The 17,448-nt window shown below is 38.3% G+C and overlaps 1 protein-coding gene across 1 annotated transcript; it reads left to right on the forward strand.

Moving 5' to 3' along the window:
- The first annotated feature begins 337 nt into the window (after positions 1-337).
- Positions 338-14,781, forward strand: LOC114467190 (protein Wnt-5a-like). The gene is made up of 5 exons (XM_028453305.1): positions 338-1,120; positions 4,397-4,545; positions 7,659-7,906; positions 11,329-11,621; positions 12,956-14,781. Exons 2-5 carry the CDS (start codon positions 4,409-4,411, stop codon positions 13,412-13,414), a joined length of 1,137 nt encoding a protein of 378 aa, XP_028309106.1. The 5' UTR covers positions 338-1,120; positions 4,397-4,408; the 3' UTR covers positions 13,415-14,781.
- Positions 14,782-17,448: the final 2,667 nt, after the last annotated feature.

The raw sequence follows: 17,448 nt of genomic DNA on the forward strand, positions 1-17,448 counted from the left end.
GAGCATGAAGAGCACATGCGTAAAGGCCTTCAGGTGATGGAGACGTCTGTGTAAGCACAACGGTGTGGATGGACCATGCTTGCCTTTACTAAGCAGTAACTCGATCTGCTGCAGTGAAAAGTCTACCTCTGCTCCGGTATGGATAGGGTAATAGCCTCGGGTACTTTATAAGTTTATTTTGGGAAATAGAGACGCTTGTTTTGCTACAGCCTGTTCCGCCCTTCGCTTTCTCTCTCAAGCACGCACACATTTTAACTTACGTTGAAATTCCTGCTGGTTCAAAGCTGCTGACTGGAGGGTGGAAAAGGGAAGTTAGAAACGAGTTGATTGGCGCATGCGCCGTGTGCGGGTTTTTGCGTCGCGCACCCATTGTGCAGCGTGTTAGTCTGTGAGAGGAGGCGAGTGCAGCAGGTGAGAGAGGAGGGATACACTCCTGCACACACACACACACACACGGAGAGCACTGTGCGCTCTCACACACTCGAAGTTAAAGACGTTTTTGGAGCGCGCGTCTGGAGCATATCCACTGTTACACATTTTGGACAGGCCGGTGACTTTATTTACTTTTTTCACGTGGGAACTTTTAAAACGAGCCGAAGGATTGTCCCAATAAAAAAAGAAGAAGAAGAAAAAAAGTTGTGTTCACATAATGGAAGGGAAACTGTCCAGGCGTTTGTGGCGAGGATGAGCGTGTGTGTGTGTGCATCGCTGTGCAGGTAAAGCGCACCGTGGATTTCATGTTAAAGGCAACACTTCAAACCTCAGAAATACACCTCGTTCAGGGCTGATCTGGAGTATTTTCCACTTTGTGAAAGATCTCAGCTTCTTCTCACAGACTTGAGACTTTTTTTTTTTTTTTACGCATCATCTGCTTTTCTACCGGACCATCCAAGTGTGGAGCGCACGGAGCGCTTTCACTGAAGCCTGAAATCTGTGAGCTACAGCCTTTCACTGAAACCAAACCAAGCACTTTCCACCAGATCCGGAATCGAGATTTTCTTTCTTTTTTTTTTCCAATTCATCTGAACAGAAAAAAAATTAAAAAAAAAAAAAACCCCACTTGGCCTGCTCTGGGATTACTGTTTCATATCAGAAGAGTGGATTAGATACAACTTCTCTGGTGAGTGATCTACTGCTGCAAACATTCACACACTTGATATAAAGTGTACATTTTCAACTGAATATCCATTGTTTTACTTATTCTTTCACACTGGTAGATGAAGGGCATTAAGTACATCACGTAAAACGTATAAATCCACATGTGCATGCACTCACTCATCTGCAAAAATAAACATTACAAGAATAGTTTGTATTTGAAGGATCTGATCCAATAATTCATTGGTTGGACATAATCAAACCTCCATCCAGCTCTATTGTAATATAAACCCGGTCATTGTCCTTTGTGTTGCTTCTCTTCATCAAACCCTTGTACCTGGCTCCCTCTCCTGGTTTTTGTAAACACCAGGACAAAGAGAAATAAGCAAGTTAGTGACCAGCGCCAAGATCTTTATCATCTGCATCATTTATATTTTTCTCATTTATACACTTTAGATTTTTAACAGATTGAAGTGATTTTACCCCCCAGCAAATATATATTTAAAAAATAAATCCTAGCACTTTCTTCTAAATGTGACTCAAACTTGAAGGATATCCAAAAATATTATTTTAAAATTCTGTATCTGTTTAATTTAGAAATGAAAATTGAATATTTATAAATGTCTTTTTTTTTTTTTTTTTGCTAAATTGTACAAAGTAGGAGAAATGAATTCAAGTTTGATTGATCAGGATGCTGGACTAGTTTGGAACTTTAAATATTATAATATTATATAGTTAAATCATTCATTTAAAAAAAAAAAAATTGTAAATATTTTTTTTAAAGATCTTTACAGTATGATAAGGTGACCGAAGGGCACACAGAGAGATAAAAGCAAAGTCACAGTCCTGCCAAAAAAAAAAAATAAAAAAAAAAAAAAAATCACCACAAACAAGTCACAATTTTAAATTTAAAAGCATTAAATTGTGAAAATCTACAAAGGACTCAGGAGGGACATTACACAAACTACATCATCTATGGCTGGCTCTATAAACATGTTGCGCTCTGTAAAAGTCTGATCAATAACCATCAAACGGAGCTGCGCCTTTTTTATTTCCCCAGTATATGACTTCAATTTTTCCTTCTCCTGAAGTTTGTAAGCTTCGATGCCACACTTCTCTGACAATCTTCTGCAGACCAGTCATCAGTCATCCTGAATGCTTTTCTCGGGTCAAATCGTTTCTCAGGGTCACGGCGCGCAGGATTTACGCAGCTTATACGCACGGTGCCAAATAGAGAATACTGTTCGACTTGGAAACACTCGGGTAAACATTGACCTTGGACGAAGATTTAGAAGATAATATTGTAATCAAAATAGGATTTGATTTTAAAAAAAAAAAATAAAAAAAAAAAGAATAACAATAAAAAAAAAACAGATTGCATTGATTTTAAAACTAATTTAGCCGTGACTATTTGATAAATGCGCCCCCGCCAATAGCGAAACCAAGTTAAAATGTGGTCACTAAATCCAATTTTCTACTGATTATTATTCATTTTAAATAAATGTGCCGATGCTGAGCTGTGCTGCTCTGATAATTGGCTTCCTTCGCGCTATTTTACTTAAATAAGGCCTGCATTTGACTTTGATAAGGCCTGCATGACTGCAGTAAACCACGAACAAAGCTGCAAACTGAAGGCACATGTCAGGGTTTGTTTGCGTGCTGCTGCTGCGGCGTGAGACGGTGAACTTGGCCTCGTCTTTAATGAGTTTTATTCAGACCGAGCTCTGCACGACTCAACCCTGGAACTCTGCAAAATCACGCAGCGTGACAAATTGAAGCAGATTTCACACACACGACCCCAAACTGGAAGCTGGCACCGCGCACCGACGCGCACTGTTAACGGCGCAACTTTTAGGCCATTTTCTGCTTCAGTGGCATGTAAAACTACACAAATATATAACATTAGACCAAAGGTTATGCACTTTTTGCTATTTGCGCCATTTCTCTAAACCTGGCCATGGGTCAGTCTGACCAGAAAATAAACCATTAAGTCAATATTTAAAGTAAATAACCCAAACATGATCCTATTACTACAAATCATATTTAACTTCTTATTAAGGTTTAGAAGGACATACCTAACTTTTTCTGTTAAACTTTATCAATGAATTGTCCAATTTCAGCCTTTGCCAACATCCTACACAGCTATCTACACTAAACCATTGCTATTTATAGTGAATTTGTCTGTTTAAAAATTGTAGAAAATAAAAATGAAAAATAAGTTCGTTTTGTGTTATTTTTTAAAATATATGTTAAGGTTTTAAAGTTTTTTTTTCCAGAACATTTTTCTCAAAGAGATACATCAGAAGCAATCACCTCTGAGGAAGACTGGCAGTTGACAGTCTAAACATGTCAGGAGATAAAAAAAAAAAATTCCCAAAAAAAACTTGTGTGAATAAATGAATAAATGAAACCTTATCGTATATATATATATATATATATATATATATATATATATACAGACACATTATTTTACATTTTCATTATGTTTTAAAATAGAAAACAAGGCCTCTAATTATCTAGGTGGCGTGTGACTATATTTTGAGTGATGTTTGTCAGTATTTTATGAGCAGATTTCATGTTTACATAATCCTACTTTCAAATAGGGCTGGGCAATATATCGATATTCTAGATATATAAAATTTTCTATTTTGGCAATATATAAAATGACAATGTCGCCTATATATAATGATATATTTTCATTTCATAGCTTAGTTTGTAATAAAATACTCATTTTAGGAGTTGCTGTTTTTGCTATTCCTCAGAACAGCATAAAAAGCACAGTTTGATGGATTGCTGAGTGCGTCCTAACCCAGACCTTCTTCAGAACTCACTCACACATGCTGTCCCCTATAGGAAAAAAAAGTCAAAAGTGGCACATATTGTGTAGCTGTTTGTTAATAAATGTGCCTGTGTGGCATTTTTTTATCAGCAAATTTAACCCAGAATTGTCTTTCTGGTCTGACTTTATTTGAATTAAAAATATAAATATTTCTATTGTATATTGCCTTTTTGAGAAAAAAATATTGAGATATTAGTTTTGGTCTATATCGCCCAGCCTTACTTTAAAGTTGATGTCCATTGATCTGTTAGTGGACATGCACATGAGCTGTTTTCTAGTTTGTGCAGGTGTCCTGGAAGGAACGGAGTTAAATTTCAGTAGCACATTTTGTAATATCTCTGTTTTGTTTCATCCAAGAGGGGTAAAAAAAAAAAAAAAAAAAAAGAAAGAAAGAAAAAGAAAAAGGGTGTGAACAACAGGCTGCTGACAGACTGACATCCCCTGTGTTCTGTGCTTTTTCAGATCAGTGGCAGCATGAACCTGGGCCTGGGCTGCGTGTGTCGGCCAGCTAGCTGGCCCCTTGGCAGCGTGTTGGACTCCAGACACTGTGTCTTTGCCCTCACAGTCCTCACGCTACTCATGCAGGTGGTGGTGGAGGCCAACTCATGGTGGTATGCATTCATTTTCTCTTCATATGCCCTATGTCTGTGTTTTGATGTGTTCATGTTGAAGGGATAAAGTGAGATTGTCAGCCTTTAGAATAGAAATCATTAGTTTATCCCTTCAGTGTATTAAATCCAAGAAACAAACTATACGATTTATTAAAAGAAAACATTTGTTTGCTGTATTTCAGAGGCTTGTGTGTCAGTGGTTGTATAGTATAATCCTTCTCACATCAAACTGCACCATATATGAAGCAATACGACATGCTGACTGGAGCACTATAGCTTTCCTGGAAGAACCATTTCATCCCTTTTTTTTCTTTATTCTAATATTGCCAAACCAAATCTATTAATAATATAGAAAACATGACATACTGTGGCTTACGGGTGGGTGTCTGGATGTGTGTTTTTGCGCGTGTGTACACACATTGCCTGCTGCTATTAGCAGAAAGAAGTATATTTGTGTTCACACACAGATCATTTTTAATAAGGAGGAAGGTTGTTGAAGTGAAGAGAGTAGTTCATAGTCATACTACTTGTGTCTTTACCCTTGATGTGGAGTTAATGTGTAAATGAAGTCAGATAGTGATTGTGCATTGAGGATGTTTTAGATGTAAAGGGTATGAGCTTTGATGGCGTCACAGCTGAAGTCTGACACATGGTCACAGGCTCTTTGAAAAGCAAAAAAGCTATGAGTGGAACAGTTTCCTCTTTAAAAGGAACCACAGGTGTGAATACATTGCAGTGTTAGATTAGTGGGCCTGCTGCAACCTGAAGGTGTGTGTGTGTGTGTGTGTGTGTGCATGGATGATTTATTTACTTTTTCAGCTCTTGTGTGTGTACGTGTTTTCCCTGTATTCAGCTTGTTCTCTCATTGTTGAGTTTCCCCAGTCGATCAGGTTACACTGGGGGCTAATTCCCCCTCTCTGGGGGCTCAGGGATGGGCTGCTCTAATTGTCCTGTGGCTTGGAACCAGATGCTCAGGCGAGCGTTCTTTGCTTCTCCATTTTAGCTGGATTTGTTCCTGTAGCTATACCTCCATCTCTATACATGATTATTTCACTATCATGTTTTTTTTTTTTTTTTTTTTTTTTTTTACTTAGTATGAACTGTAAATTACTTAAATGTATCATTCTGATATCACAGGGAACAAACTAGAACAAAAACGGTACTAAGTGAATCAATGTCCCCCTTGTCTGGCAAACGAACACAACAAATCACCGTAAGAATTATGTAAAAAAAAAAAAAAAAAAAAAAACAACAGTTTACAGGACTCCACATTCCGCAATGCGTGAAAATGTCAAATGTCAATGAGTGTTTAGGGTGGCGATGGAAACACACTTTCAAGTAGCAATTTTGACCTTTTTTCCTTTCTTTCTGCAGTAAATGACGTTCCATTCATTGATCAATGAGGCATACACTATTATTTTATCTAATATTTATACATATGTGTGTGTGTATATATATATATATATATATATATATTATGGAGTGGAAGTTATGATGGAGTTTTTTTGTCCCTCAGCAAGATGCAAATTAAAGGTTGAATTCATGAAATACACACAATATGGAAGCTATGGTTTGTCATGTTATATGTGTTGAATTCTTTAATTTAAAACAATTAAACTAAGAAAAAACACAAAGCAACTATAGGCTACGTATATACTATAAGAATATAGTATACAAAATGCACAGAATGTTTTCCTTGCTTGATAAAGGGTGAAGATTCCCTGTAAAGCTGATGCATTTTTCTTCTACTCTAAGCTTAGATACTTCAATACTAGGGTCATATTTGTAATGTGATCAACCTAAGCATGATGCTTTGGAGGCATTATTGCAGACTTTCAATTATTTGTTTTATTATTTTTTTGGCGGGGGTGGGGGGGGTAATTATTAACATTTAGCTGTATCAATACTATATCCAAGATTGGTTTAAGTACCCATTGAAGTAATTCTGCTAACAGTCAAACAAACAAATAAATAAACGCCAGTGAAACTATTACCTCCTTGGCGGAGGTAATAATGTGTTTTAAACAGTTTTAGTGACCAGACTAAATTACCTTTTAGCTGTGTTGGTTTTATGGATTCATCAAAGGACAGGAAACTCCCAATCTGGCAACACGACCCCTGAATTGGAAGTGAGCGCCATAAAAGGTGCTGCTTCACCACACCCGGTTGTAAACAGTAGGTCTCTATCAGGTTATCTGCAGAGCTGTAGGATGACACCTTCACTAAATCTGTGTTTTTTAGTTTAAAATTCACAACGGGACATCCAACCTTTTAAATGTAATATAGCAGTTTGGACACTGGAATTTTTAAATGGTAATTCTTTTTTGGGGGGGGAAATCTCAGTGTGTATGGATGCATGGACATGTGCCCACCTTCACCTCACCATTAATATAATGAATTCACTGTTTTATCACGTTGATTGACTTGGTTTGATGATTACAAATACTGTATATAGTTTAAAAGTAATTTTAAATACAATTAATAATTGTTAAGGTTTGATGTCAGCTCCTCTGTAAATTGGACATTTCACACTGGGAATGTGGGCATTCTTTGGACTAAAAAGCAACCTGAAGGCTTTGTATACAATCAAATAAGAGACATTTTGTTACATTTTTACACCTTTACCTTTGAAAGCCTTCAAAATAAAATAGTCATTTTTTAAGGCATATTCTCGACCTCTTACAGCTTGCATGATGCAAACTGAAGTATAAACAAGGTTCCTTTGCTTAAGAAGTCACATGTTAAGTTCCTAAGCAGTAAATACTAATGAAACTAATGTATGTTCCCAACTGGCTTCATTTCCTGCTGCCCCTCTTTGTCTAATCCCCCTTTTTGAAGTAATTTCCCTTTCATCTTAATTCACTCGTAAAAAAAACAGTGCTTTTAAAAAAGATCTTTTGGTTTTAACATTGTCACTTCTTTTCTACAATTGAAATGACACAGATATAATGGTCCAAGTTCATGAGAAAAAAACTGTTTGCATTGCTCAATTCTTTCCACTGTTAATAATTAGAATTTATTGGAAATCGATCAAAAACAAGTACATTTTGGACTTGACTGAACTTGGACTGGTTTAGGTGAAAAACCCTGCATTGTTTGTCCCCCTCATGTAGGTCCCTGGCCATGAATCCTCTACTGATCCCTGAGGCCTACATCATCGGGGCCCAGCCTTTGTGCAGTCAGCTGGTGGGCCTCTCGCAGGGCCAGAAGAAGCTGTGCCAGCTCTACCAGGACCACATGCAGTACATAGGTGAAGGTGCCAAGACCGGCATCAGAGAGTGCCAGTACCAGTTCAGACATCGACGCTGGAACTGCAGCACGGTGGACAACTCCTCTGTGTTTGGACGGGTAATGCAGATAGGTAAGTGGTTACATTCAAGAGGGTCTAAACCAAAGAAAACGCACATCTTGTGTGTATTTACCAAATTATGTGTAATGTAAGTTGCTGATTCTCAGCAGCTGTGTGGTGGGAATAGTTGTAGAATTAATCATATTTGGCTTTGGCTTTTGAAAACAGCTCCCATCACCAAACAGAGGGTTAGCAGAAAGTCTGGAGAATACAGTGAACCCATAGAGAGTTTAGGGACCCTACAATCCTGCCCTGAAGTTAATCCCAATGTGCGGTTTCTTCATTTATACGCCATTATACTTTTTTTTTCTTTTGGTTTAATAAAGAACTTATTCAATTACCAAAGACAAATTACTGCATGGTTTTACAATAGAAGAGTTGATGTTTAATGTAGATTTGATGACCGCTGTGTTTTGTATTTTCTGTACCAGTCAGTAGTCGGGTTACAAGAAGATCAGCTTGTCCAGATTTTGGAAAGAGTGGAAAATATATATTTCTCTTCCAGACAGATTGTTGAAAAGTGTCTTGGTGTTGAGATATTGAGCCACAAAGTTGATCCAGTACATGGAGCTAGAGCTGCATGCATTTTTATTTGTGGCACTAAGATCTTTGGAAAACATTTAATACACTCAACAGCAATTTGTCTTCTATGAAATATGTTTCCTCTTACCCTGGATCATCAACAGAAGGCACCGTTACGCTCTTTGTAAGGGACGTTTTCTTAGGATAAAGTCGAACTTTTGGAAAAACTAGGAAATAATCCATTTCTTGGAACCACAAATGTTGTTTTTCTTGTTGGTTAATAACTTTAATGTAATATTCAATGTTTGGGTGATGTGCCTTAGAATCATTGCAGATGGATGAAAACAATCTAGATGGAGGGATTTCAATGAGGTTGTCATTTTTGTTTTAATGCTTTAACAATTAGGGATGTGGGATATTATATATGTTATAATATATAATATATTATATATAATTAGACATTAGATCTGTTGATAGTGTTTTTATCTGAAAATCTCAACATCTAGCTGCAGGGGTGAAGCAGCAATTTTAAAAGTGAGGAAATCTCACTTTAGTTTATTAAATTAATATACTCAACATGTAGCTCTTTATGGCTTATTATTCCCCCAGAAAACCTTAAAAGAGGAAAACTCTTTAACCCCTTTTACCTTTTTCTTTGGCCATTTTACAATTTCCTTTGTCACATTTTTGCCCCTTTTCCCCAAAATTTTACACTTTTTTTTAGTTTTTTCAAATTTTAGCTATTTTTTGTCAATTTTTTTCAAGTTTTTTTTTTTTTTTTTTGAAACTTTTGTCCTATTTTTGTCAATTTCCAAAAAAAAATGTAAATACCCCTTTTTCCCTATTGTTTGCCACATTTTGCTAATTTATACTACCTTTTACCATTACACACCACCCGTTTCCTTTTTTTTTTGTCAATTCTTTTGCCACTCCTGACTGCTTTTGGATATTTTAGTCTGTTCTTGCCATGTTTTTGCGACTTTTGGATCATTTTTGCCACCTGTTTCTCATTTTTTGTCACTTTACTTACACTTTATTAATCAATGTTAACGCTTTGTTTAACTTCAGCGGCTTTGTGAAATGGCTGGCTGTGATTGGCCCAATCACCATTCAATCAATCTAACTGGACCAATATGTTTTCAACAATGAATCCCTCTGTAAAAAGTGAGGGGGGATGAATTTTTGTTTTTATGAAAGTGCGGGTGTTGCATCCCCCACGGGTGAGATCTGCCTGCCTAGCCATGATCCTCATCTTCTTCCTGTGTTCAATCTGGGTCTTTTCAAATGAACCGTATCTTTTTTTCATTGTGTTTCTCGCCTTGCTACTGATTTAGAAACAGGCCCGAGGGCTGCTTGTGAAGCTGAGTTGAGACTCTGCTGGTTTAGCAGCTTCATGATGTGGTATAAAAAAGCAGGGTCAGCTGTGTGGCAGAAAACTTGTTTTCTCTGCTTTTCAGCAAAAATCCAAAGGTTTCAGTGCAGTCATACTAAACCAACAGTCCTCATAACCTCTGATAATTACTGTCCCTGCTCCAGTTTCCTCCCTGGATGTTTTTCCCCCATCATTTCCTTTAGCCATTTACTTTCTTTCTCTGCTTTGTGTCCTCGTGGCTTTTGTTGTAATAATTCTCCCCCTAAATATCATTTTCCATAATTTTTTCACCCACCACCCTCTTACCCTTTGTGCCTCCCCTCATCATGCTCTCATAGTACATCTGTTATTGTCATTACAGCATGCTCTCTAAAGATTTGGCCCTTCAGGTATATAGGCTATGCATATTTATCTTCCGAAAGCTCCTGTCTTCAGTGTCAGAGTACAACCTCACAGTATGAGGACTCTGTTATCTCGTCATCTGGCTGTCCGTTTCGTGTCTGTGGCTTTCACAGAAGGATGACTCCACTGCAAGGCTCCTAAACTGATGTTGTTACAGAGGAAGAGTGGAGGGTCGACTCAGTGGGGGTCAATGAATGCAGCTTCTGCAATCACTCAGTCATGACATATAGAGTGAAAAAGCTGCTGTCACTTTCAATTTTTGGCTGAAATTGCAGCTGCGTGTTTTAAAGGATGTCCGTCACTAGAGGGCGGCCTTTTCTCATTGGCTGATACCCAACGATGATGATGATGATAGCCCATGTCACACTGTTCACATGTTAATGATGAGAAGTGCTCAGATATCCTTTATGAATTGCAAATTGTGTTTTGACGGTGCATGTAACGGCGAATAGGCATATGGGGTGCCAAATGTAAAAACTTGGTCACTGTTTCATAGCTGACGTATTTTGAACATTTAGGTCACTTTCCTCACATTTTTCACAAGTTTTTTTCTTTTATTTCAGACACATTCATGTAAAATAGCATGTTCTATATCATTATTGAAAATGTGTAAATATGAAAAACAAACCTGAATGTTAAATCTAAATGTGAAATCTAAATCCTAATTGTAAATTTAAATGTTAAATATAAATTTAAATGTTAAATGTAAATCTAAAAGCAAAATCTAAGTGAAAACCAAATCCTAATTGTAAATTTAAATGTTAAATCTAAATGTGCAATGGGTCGCCAAGTGTAAAGCTAAATGTTTAGAAATTATGCTAAGTGGGCTGGTCAGGCCCCGCCCACACTACACACCCTACCCTCCAAGGACTTTTGCATCTGCACCGCTGGCCTGCCCACTTTGCATTGTTTCTAAATATTTAGCTTCACAGTTATGACCGATTTAGATTTAGATATAAATTTAACATTTACATTTATTTTTAATATTTACACCTTTTTAACATAGATATAGAACATGCTGTTTTACATTTTTTTCAAAATGTGAGGAAAGTGACCCCATACACGCACAGAAGACTCACAAAATGTGTTTTTTCAATCTGATGTCACCTAATGTTTGCATTTGCACATCTCCATGCAGGAAGTCGAGAAACGGCCTTCACTTACGCCATTAGTGCAGCCGGGGTGGTGAACGCAGTGAGTCGCGCCTGCAGAGAGGGAGAGCTCTCCAGCTGCGGCTGCAGTCGTGCTGCTCGCCCCAAAGATCTGCCACGAGACTGGCTGTGGGGGGGCTGCGGGGACAACCTCAACTACGGCTACAGGTTCTCCAAAGAGTTTGTTGATGCCCGAGAGAGGGAGAAGAGCTTCCCCAAAGGCACCTATGAGAGTGCACGGCTGATGATGAACTTACACAACAATGAGGCGGGAAGAAGGGTAAGAAACCAACGCCACACACACACACGCGCACACACACACACACACACACCAAGACCAGTATCTGATATCAGTTATCAGATATCAGTGTCAATATCGGATCGGCACACCCTTAGTTTTAAGCAGGGTTGGGGTCAATTTTAATTGTTATCATGTAATTGATAATTACAATTATTGCATAATTATAAATGTAATTTTATTTGAAAAAAATCAGTTGCTATTGTTATTGAATGCAGAAAATGTACTTTGTAATTGTAATTGTAATTGGCAACAAAATTTTATAAGATCTGTCAATTATACTTGAGACTTGAAACCATATGTATTTACATATTCCTTAAATGAGAAACAAATTAGATGATAGATAATTGTTTTTAGTGTATTTTACAGCTGATTTAAGACATGGGTCAAAGCCAACCAGTTATCATAAGAGATGCTAACAGAAAGCTAACGCAAGAGGAAGGATACTTTTTACGGGATTATTGAGACTCAGTGTTTGTGATTAATTGTTATTAAGCGTAATGATCTTTCAGGGGATAGAAAATAATTGTAATTAAATTGTAATTGGAAAAAATGTCGGCCACTGCAATCGTAATTGATTTGTAATTGAACATGGATAATTGAAAGCATAATTGTAGTTTAAAAATGTAATTGACCCCAACCCTTGGTGTCAAGGCAAGTGATTTAAGTATTAAATTTACATTTTTAATCAAACTCTCTCAAACTTAAAGGCACACTGTGTAACGTTTGGCCACTAGGGGCGCTAGACCGGTAACTTTCACGTCAAGCGCCCCCTAGTGGCTGGGATGCCCTGAGAGCCAATCCTTATCTCGAAGTTACGGATATGACTTGCCGACTTCCCTTATTAAAGAATCCACGTTTAACTGAACTTTCGCGGCAATTAGTGCACCATTAACCCAACACAAAACTACCATATTGTGCTCTTTTGGCTGTAATGGACTGTTGACGGTCCGTCTCTCCAAACTTACATAGTCAGTATTTCAAGAGGGAAGCCCCCGCTCGGAGCATTGATACTGTCAAGCACTGTATAATGGCCTGAGGAATCATTTAAAATAACTGGGTCAACTTTTTAGGTCAAAAAGTCCACGGTGTGCCTTTAAAATAACAATAGCAATGTTGCCATGTATGGACAAAAAACATTTGTCAACCACAGGCTATAAATGTAGTTGTGGTACAAAAGATTGAGAGAAGTTTGGATGTCAGTGAATCAGTTTCACACACAAGGTCAGGGACAATCCTGTTGGTTTTTGACGGCTTCATTACTGAAACCAAGAGAATCGTCAGACTAAGGTTGATTTGTTTTATTTGTCTTTCAGACTGTGTCGGACCTCGCCCACGTGTCCTGCAAGTGTCACGGAGTGTCTGGTTCTTGCAGCCTAAAGACCTGCTGGCTTCAGCTGGCCGACTTTCGCAAAGTGGGCGACGCGCTGAAGGAAAAGTACGACAGTGCCGCCGCCATGAAACTCAATACGCGTGGGAAACTGGTGCAGATGCACAGCAGGTACAACGCCCCCACCAGCCACGACCTGGTGTACATCGAGAGCAGCCCGGACTACTGCCTGAAGAACCAAAGCACGGGCTCCCTGGGCACGGTGGGTCGTCTTTGCAACAAGACCTCGGAGGGCATGGATGGCTGTGAGCTGATGTGCTGCGGCAGAGGCTACGACCAGTACAAGGCCCAGATCGTGGAGCGATGTCACTGCAAGTTCCACTGGTGCTGCTACGTGAAGTGCAAGCGCTGCACCAAGATTGTAGACCAATTTGTCTGCAAGTGAAGAAGAGGAGCTGCCTTTGGGTGTTTGCTTGCAGTGGGTGATAGTCTGTGTGCTGTCAGGAGCCGAAGAACAAAGGAGTGGAACACAGAGAGAGAATGGAAGAAACTATATAAATTATATTTATAGAGTTAACAACTATGCCATTGCAAAAGGACAAACTGTTTTTCTGTCATAATCTTATGTTTTCAGAAACTGAGAGTATTGTTAATTATTTATTTTTGAGATTGTTCTGTTTTATTCATCACCAGCCGATTTCGAAACACTTCGGGTTTGTTTTTTTTAAAAGCAGCAGAAATGTTCCTCCACCTCAGCTTCACCTTCACCTTAAGCCCGAAGGACTGGTTCTCACCAGACGGGTCGTACTGATTGCTAAACTGTATCGTCTCCTTGGGTAAAGCGTAAGGTTTGATTGTTGTTGCATTGTCGACTAAGAGGTTCTGCTTCGTTTGTGAATGGCAGGGTTAAGAAGAGAAAGCATGTGTACTGTAGTGTGTGGTGGATTTTTCTTATGGCCCGAGTCCCAAAAACAGCTTTTGAATCTTTTCAGACGTTTTTCCCATGAGCAACAAAGAACACTGACGGTTTGTGTGCTTCCTTGGATAACGTAGAGGAAAAGGGTTTTTCGGTGGGTATTGGGTCATTTATTAAGCTGTCCATGAAGCCTTAGAGTTTCTCCAGGTGCTGCAACAAGCCCCCTCTGCCATGATGCACTTTGATACAGAGGCTTACCCTGTCTTTCAGCTGTTATCACTATATCATAATATAACCTTCATTTTTCCATATTAACTCAAATTATCCATTTAGCAATATTCTACAATACTTAACACGGTTCTAATATATATGGGCAATGTTGTGGTTACAGTGGTGAAATATTCTGCGCTCAGTGTATATAGTATGTCTATCCAACCAATCAGTAAAGTGTAATTATTGTTTTTTTGGTTTTTTTTTCTCAAAGCAGATCCTTGTTTTAGGCTTAAAAAAATAATTGGCAGCAACTCAAATGCCCCCAAATATAAAGGTCACCTTCCTAAAGATTATCCTTTTTGTGGTTGCTTCACTGTTTTTGTAAAAGGGAAATGCACCTTATTGTTTAGAGACGAGTCAAGTCTTGTCACTCATGCTCAGTTTTTTTTTTTTTTTTTTTTTTAACACATTCGTCACAGCTGTTCAGATTTAAATGCAAATTTACCATACCACTCAAGTTACCTACTCACTACCCCTGTGATTCTCAGCTGACAAACTGTTTCCATCCATTCAAATGTGTGTATTTATAAGCTCTAGGAAATTGTTATAGCTGATATTTTGATACATTTTACAAATTGGGTAAATGCTCTACTTTGTTTCAATAAATATCAAATGGAAAATAATCAGAGATGCATTTCCTCTTAGTTTTTTTTTTTTTTTTTTCGGTCTGTGCCTTTGATGTTGCTTCTGTGATTGACCTCATGTTTTTTAACCATAGCTCTCCAAAATGTTTGCCGTTAGACTTTAGTGCATTCCATTTTTCCATTGACTCTCTTTTACCTCAGGGTACATTTTGACCCCAGAGTATTTAATGTAACAAACCCACATTGGATCATAACTTCTGCTTTGGATCTTGAGCAGAAAAGGTCTGGAAACCACTGCTCGAGGGAGGGGGTTTGGGGCTGTATCGTCAGTGATGCTCAACAATCCAGTGACAGTGGATCAGTTAATGAGACGATTAATAATCTCGTGTCAAGAGAATAAAAAGAGGGGGATTTTCAACGTGGGGAAATTGTGATGTCTGGAAGATGACTGGGTCATATCAGAGACTGCTGGAGCTCAAGGAGAGACAGGAAGCAGCCGAGGAGATTGGCTAATGTAAAATGTGAGGATTACGCGAGGACTGAGAAGAGGCCCGAGGGAAAAGAGTATAGAGTGTAGAAGTCAAGGGGTCTACCATTACCGTCAGTGACCAATATTTACACTTGTAAAATGATACTGATTTTGGAAGCGCTGCTAAAATGTGAGCCTGTTGGTTAGCCCACCATGTGTTACAAGAACAGAGGTGAAAGTAATAGACTCACATTACTGTTGCTTTTATAAGTACTTATATTTCTAAATCAGTAATTTTATTTTTACTTAAGTACGTTTTAAAAGAAATAAAGTTATTTGTTACATTTCTACACCCAACCATTACTGAGCAAATTATTTTTTCGTTTTTCGCGGTTGTTAATGCCTTACTATAGCCTTACCTCCTTTTTTTTAAGTTTGAAAATGTTTTGCTCTTTTTTATTGCCTTACTACAGCCTTTCCTCTGTTTTTAGGCATAATTATTTTTTTTTTGTTGAGTTTGTTAATGCCTTACTAGACCACATACCTCCATTTTTTTAAAGTTTAAAATGTATTTGCTCTTTTTCATGCCTTACAATAGCCTTATTCTGCTCCGAATGCGTCTTCTGCGGCACCGGACGCATCTGCAGGACGGAACGTACCGCAGGATCAAAAAATGTCCCGCCCACCAGCGACACATCCAACTCGGTGAATTTCACTGCCTGCTGAAGCGAAGAGCTGTGCTCCTTTTTCTCCTCTCATAAACATAAACCACCAGTGAAAAAAGCCGGTGTGATTAGCGGCTAATGCTATCCTAGCTCAGTGCCGACTTTCAAAGATGAAAACTACAGAGAGAACTTTTACCTGCTACTACCACATCCGTGCTGAATCTCCTCCACGCCAAATCCTTCTAAGTCCGGTCCCGGTTATAAAGGCTGTCATACAGCTCCAGGTGGTCACACACAGCTTCTACTCCATGGTTGAATGGGTGAACAGGCCGGTGTCCGTGTTGACGGCCTGACGTCATCGTCAACAAAGACTCTGACTGGCTTTCGTCACAGTCGCAGTAGTTCAACATTTTCAGCTCTTGCGAATGTGCGGGTGTGTGGATATGCGTAAAATCGGGAACGTGCTCGTATGGCCAACACACTTGACGTGCGGATCGGACGGCACCGCCGTACAGGAAAGATTTCGCATCTAGGATGCATCTATCCGTTGACTTTATATGTAATCTGGACGTACGGACATTTCGTGATGCATCTGGTGTTAACGCAGCATTACCTCCGTTTTTAGGTGTTTGAAAATAAAACGGATATTGTAAAAAAACAAAAAATGAAATGACCAGACAACAATCAAATGCATCACATCATAGCCAACCAATCAGATTAAAATGAATGCTCCGCGCCAAAACAGCATTGAATGCTGGTTATTTCCTCAGTTATAGTTCATAAATGTAGCTATACTTGGAGCTTTTTATTTTGAGTTGAATTCATTGGTGTTATTTTCTTTAAAAAAAAAATTGTACATTTAGATGAACTTTTTATTTTATACAGAGGACTTTGTGAAAATCCAATTCTGCAAGATTTCGTCATTTCCTTTTTAAGTTTAATCATGAGATGTTTACTGTATGCAAGGGAACCGTGGCAACATTTATTACCAAAAATAAACGTAAACGGTGAAAATAAATAGCAACTTTTACTTTGAGTACTATTTATTCGAGCTACTTTTGACTTGTACTTGAGTACAGTTTCAATCAAGTAACAGTACTTCTACTTAAGTAATATATATCAGTACTTTTTACACCTCTGTACAATAACTAAAATAGGGTCAATCTGAAGTTAAGGGAGAAAGGACGAAGAAACACCAACAAAAGCTAATGTTATACTTGCTATTATTTGGTCAACAATAGAGTTCAAGTGACAATGGGCGTAAAGGATTTTTAACTGAAGGTCAGGTCAGTGCAGACATGTCTGTTTCAAAACAAACATCTCTGTTTCTTACCACACACACACACATGCGTGCACGCACGTACACACACACACAGGTGTACAGCTATGGCCAACTCACTGACAGGAAGTGTCTGAGAAGTGTTCAAACAAATCCTTTAGTTGATAGATTTTGTTTCCCTTTATTTTGGCAGTGAATGCGGACCACTTTATAAATATTTGTGTATCAGTTAAAAAGAAAACAATAGACTTTTTAAGCAGCGGTCATGGGGAGGGATACGGTGTGCTTTTGTG

The sequence above is a fragment of the Gouania willdenowi genome, chromosome 7, assembly GCF_900634775.1.
Source record: "Gouania willdenowi chromosome 7, fGouWil2.1, whole genome shotgun sequence".
Classification (NCBI taxonomy): Eukaryota; Metazoa; Chordata; class Actinopteri; order Blenniiformes; family Gobiesocidae; genus Gouania; species Gouania willdenowi.

What these genes read in the sequence shown, in the direction of transcription:
- LOC114467190 (XM_028453305.1), top strand. Translation starts at nt 4,409, where the DNA reads ATGAACCTGGGCCTGGGCTGCGTGTGTCGGCCAGCTAGCTGGCCCCTT. An exon ending in GTGGAGGCCAACTCATGGTG is followed by an intron (nt 4,546 to 7,658) that starts GTATGCATTCAT and finishes CCCCTCATGTAG; the next exon opens with GTCCCTGGCCATGAATCCTC. An exon ending in ACAATGAGGCGGGAAGAAGG is followed by an intron (nt 11,622 to 12,955) that starts GTAAGAAACCAA and finishes TTTGTCTTTCAG; the next exon opens with ACTGTGTCGGACCTCGCCCA.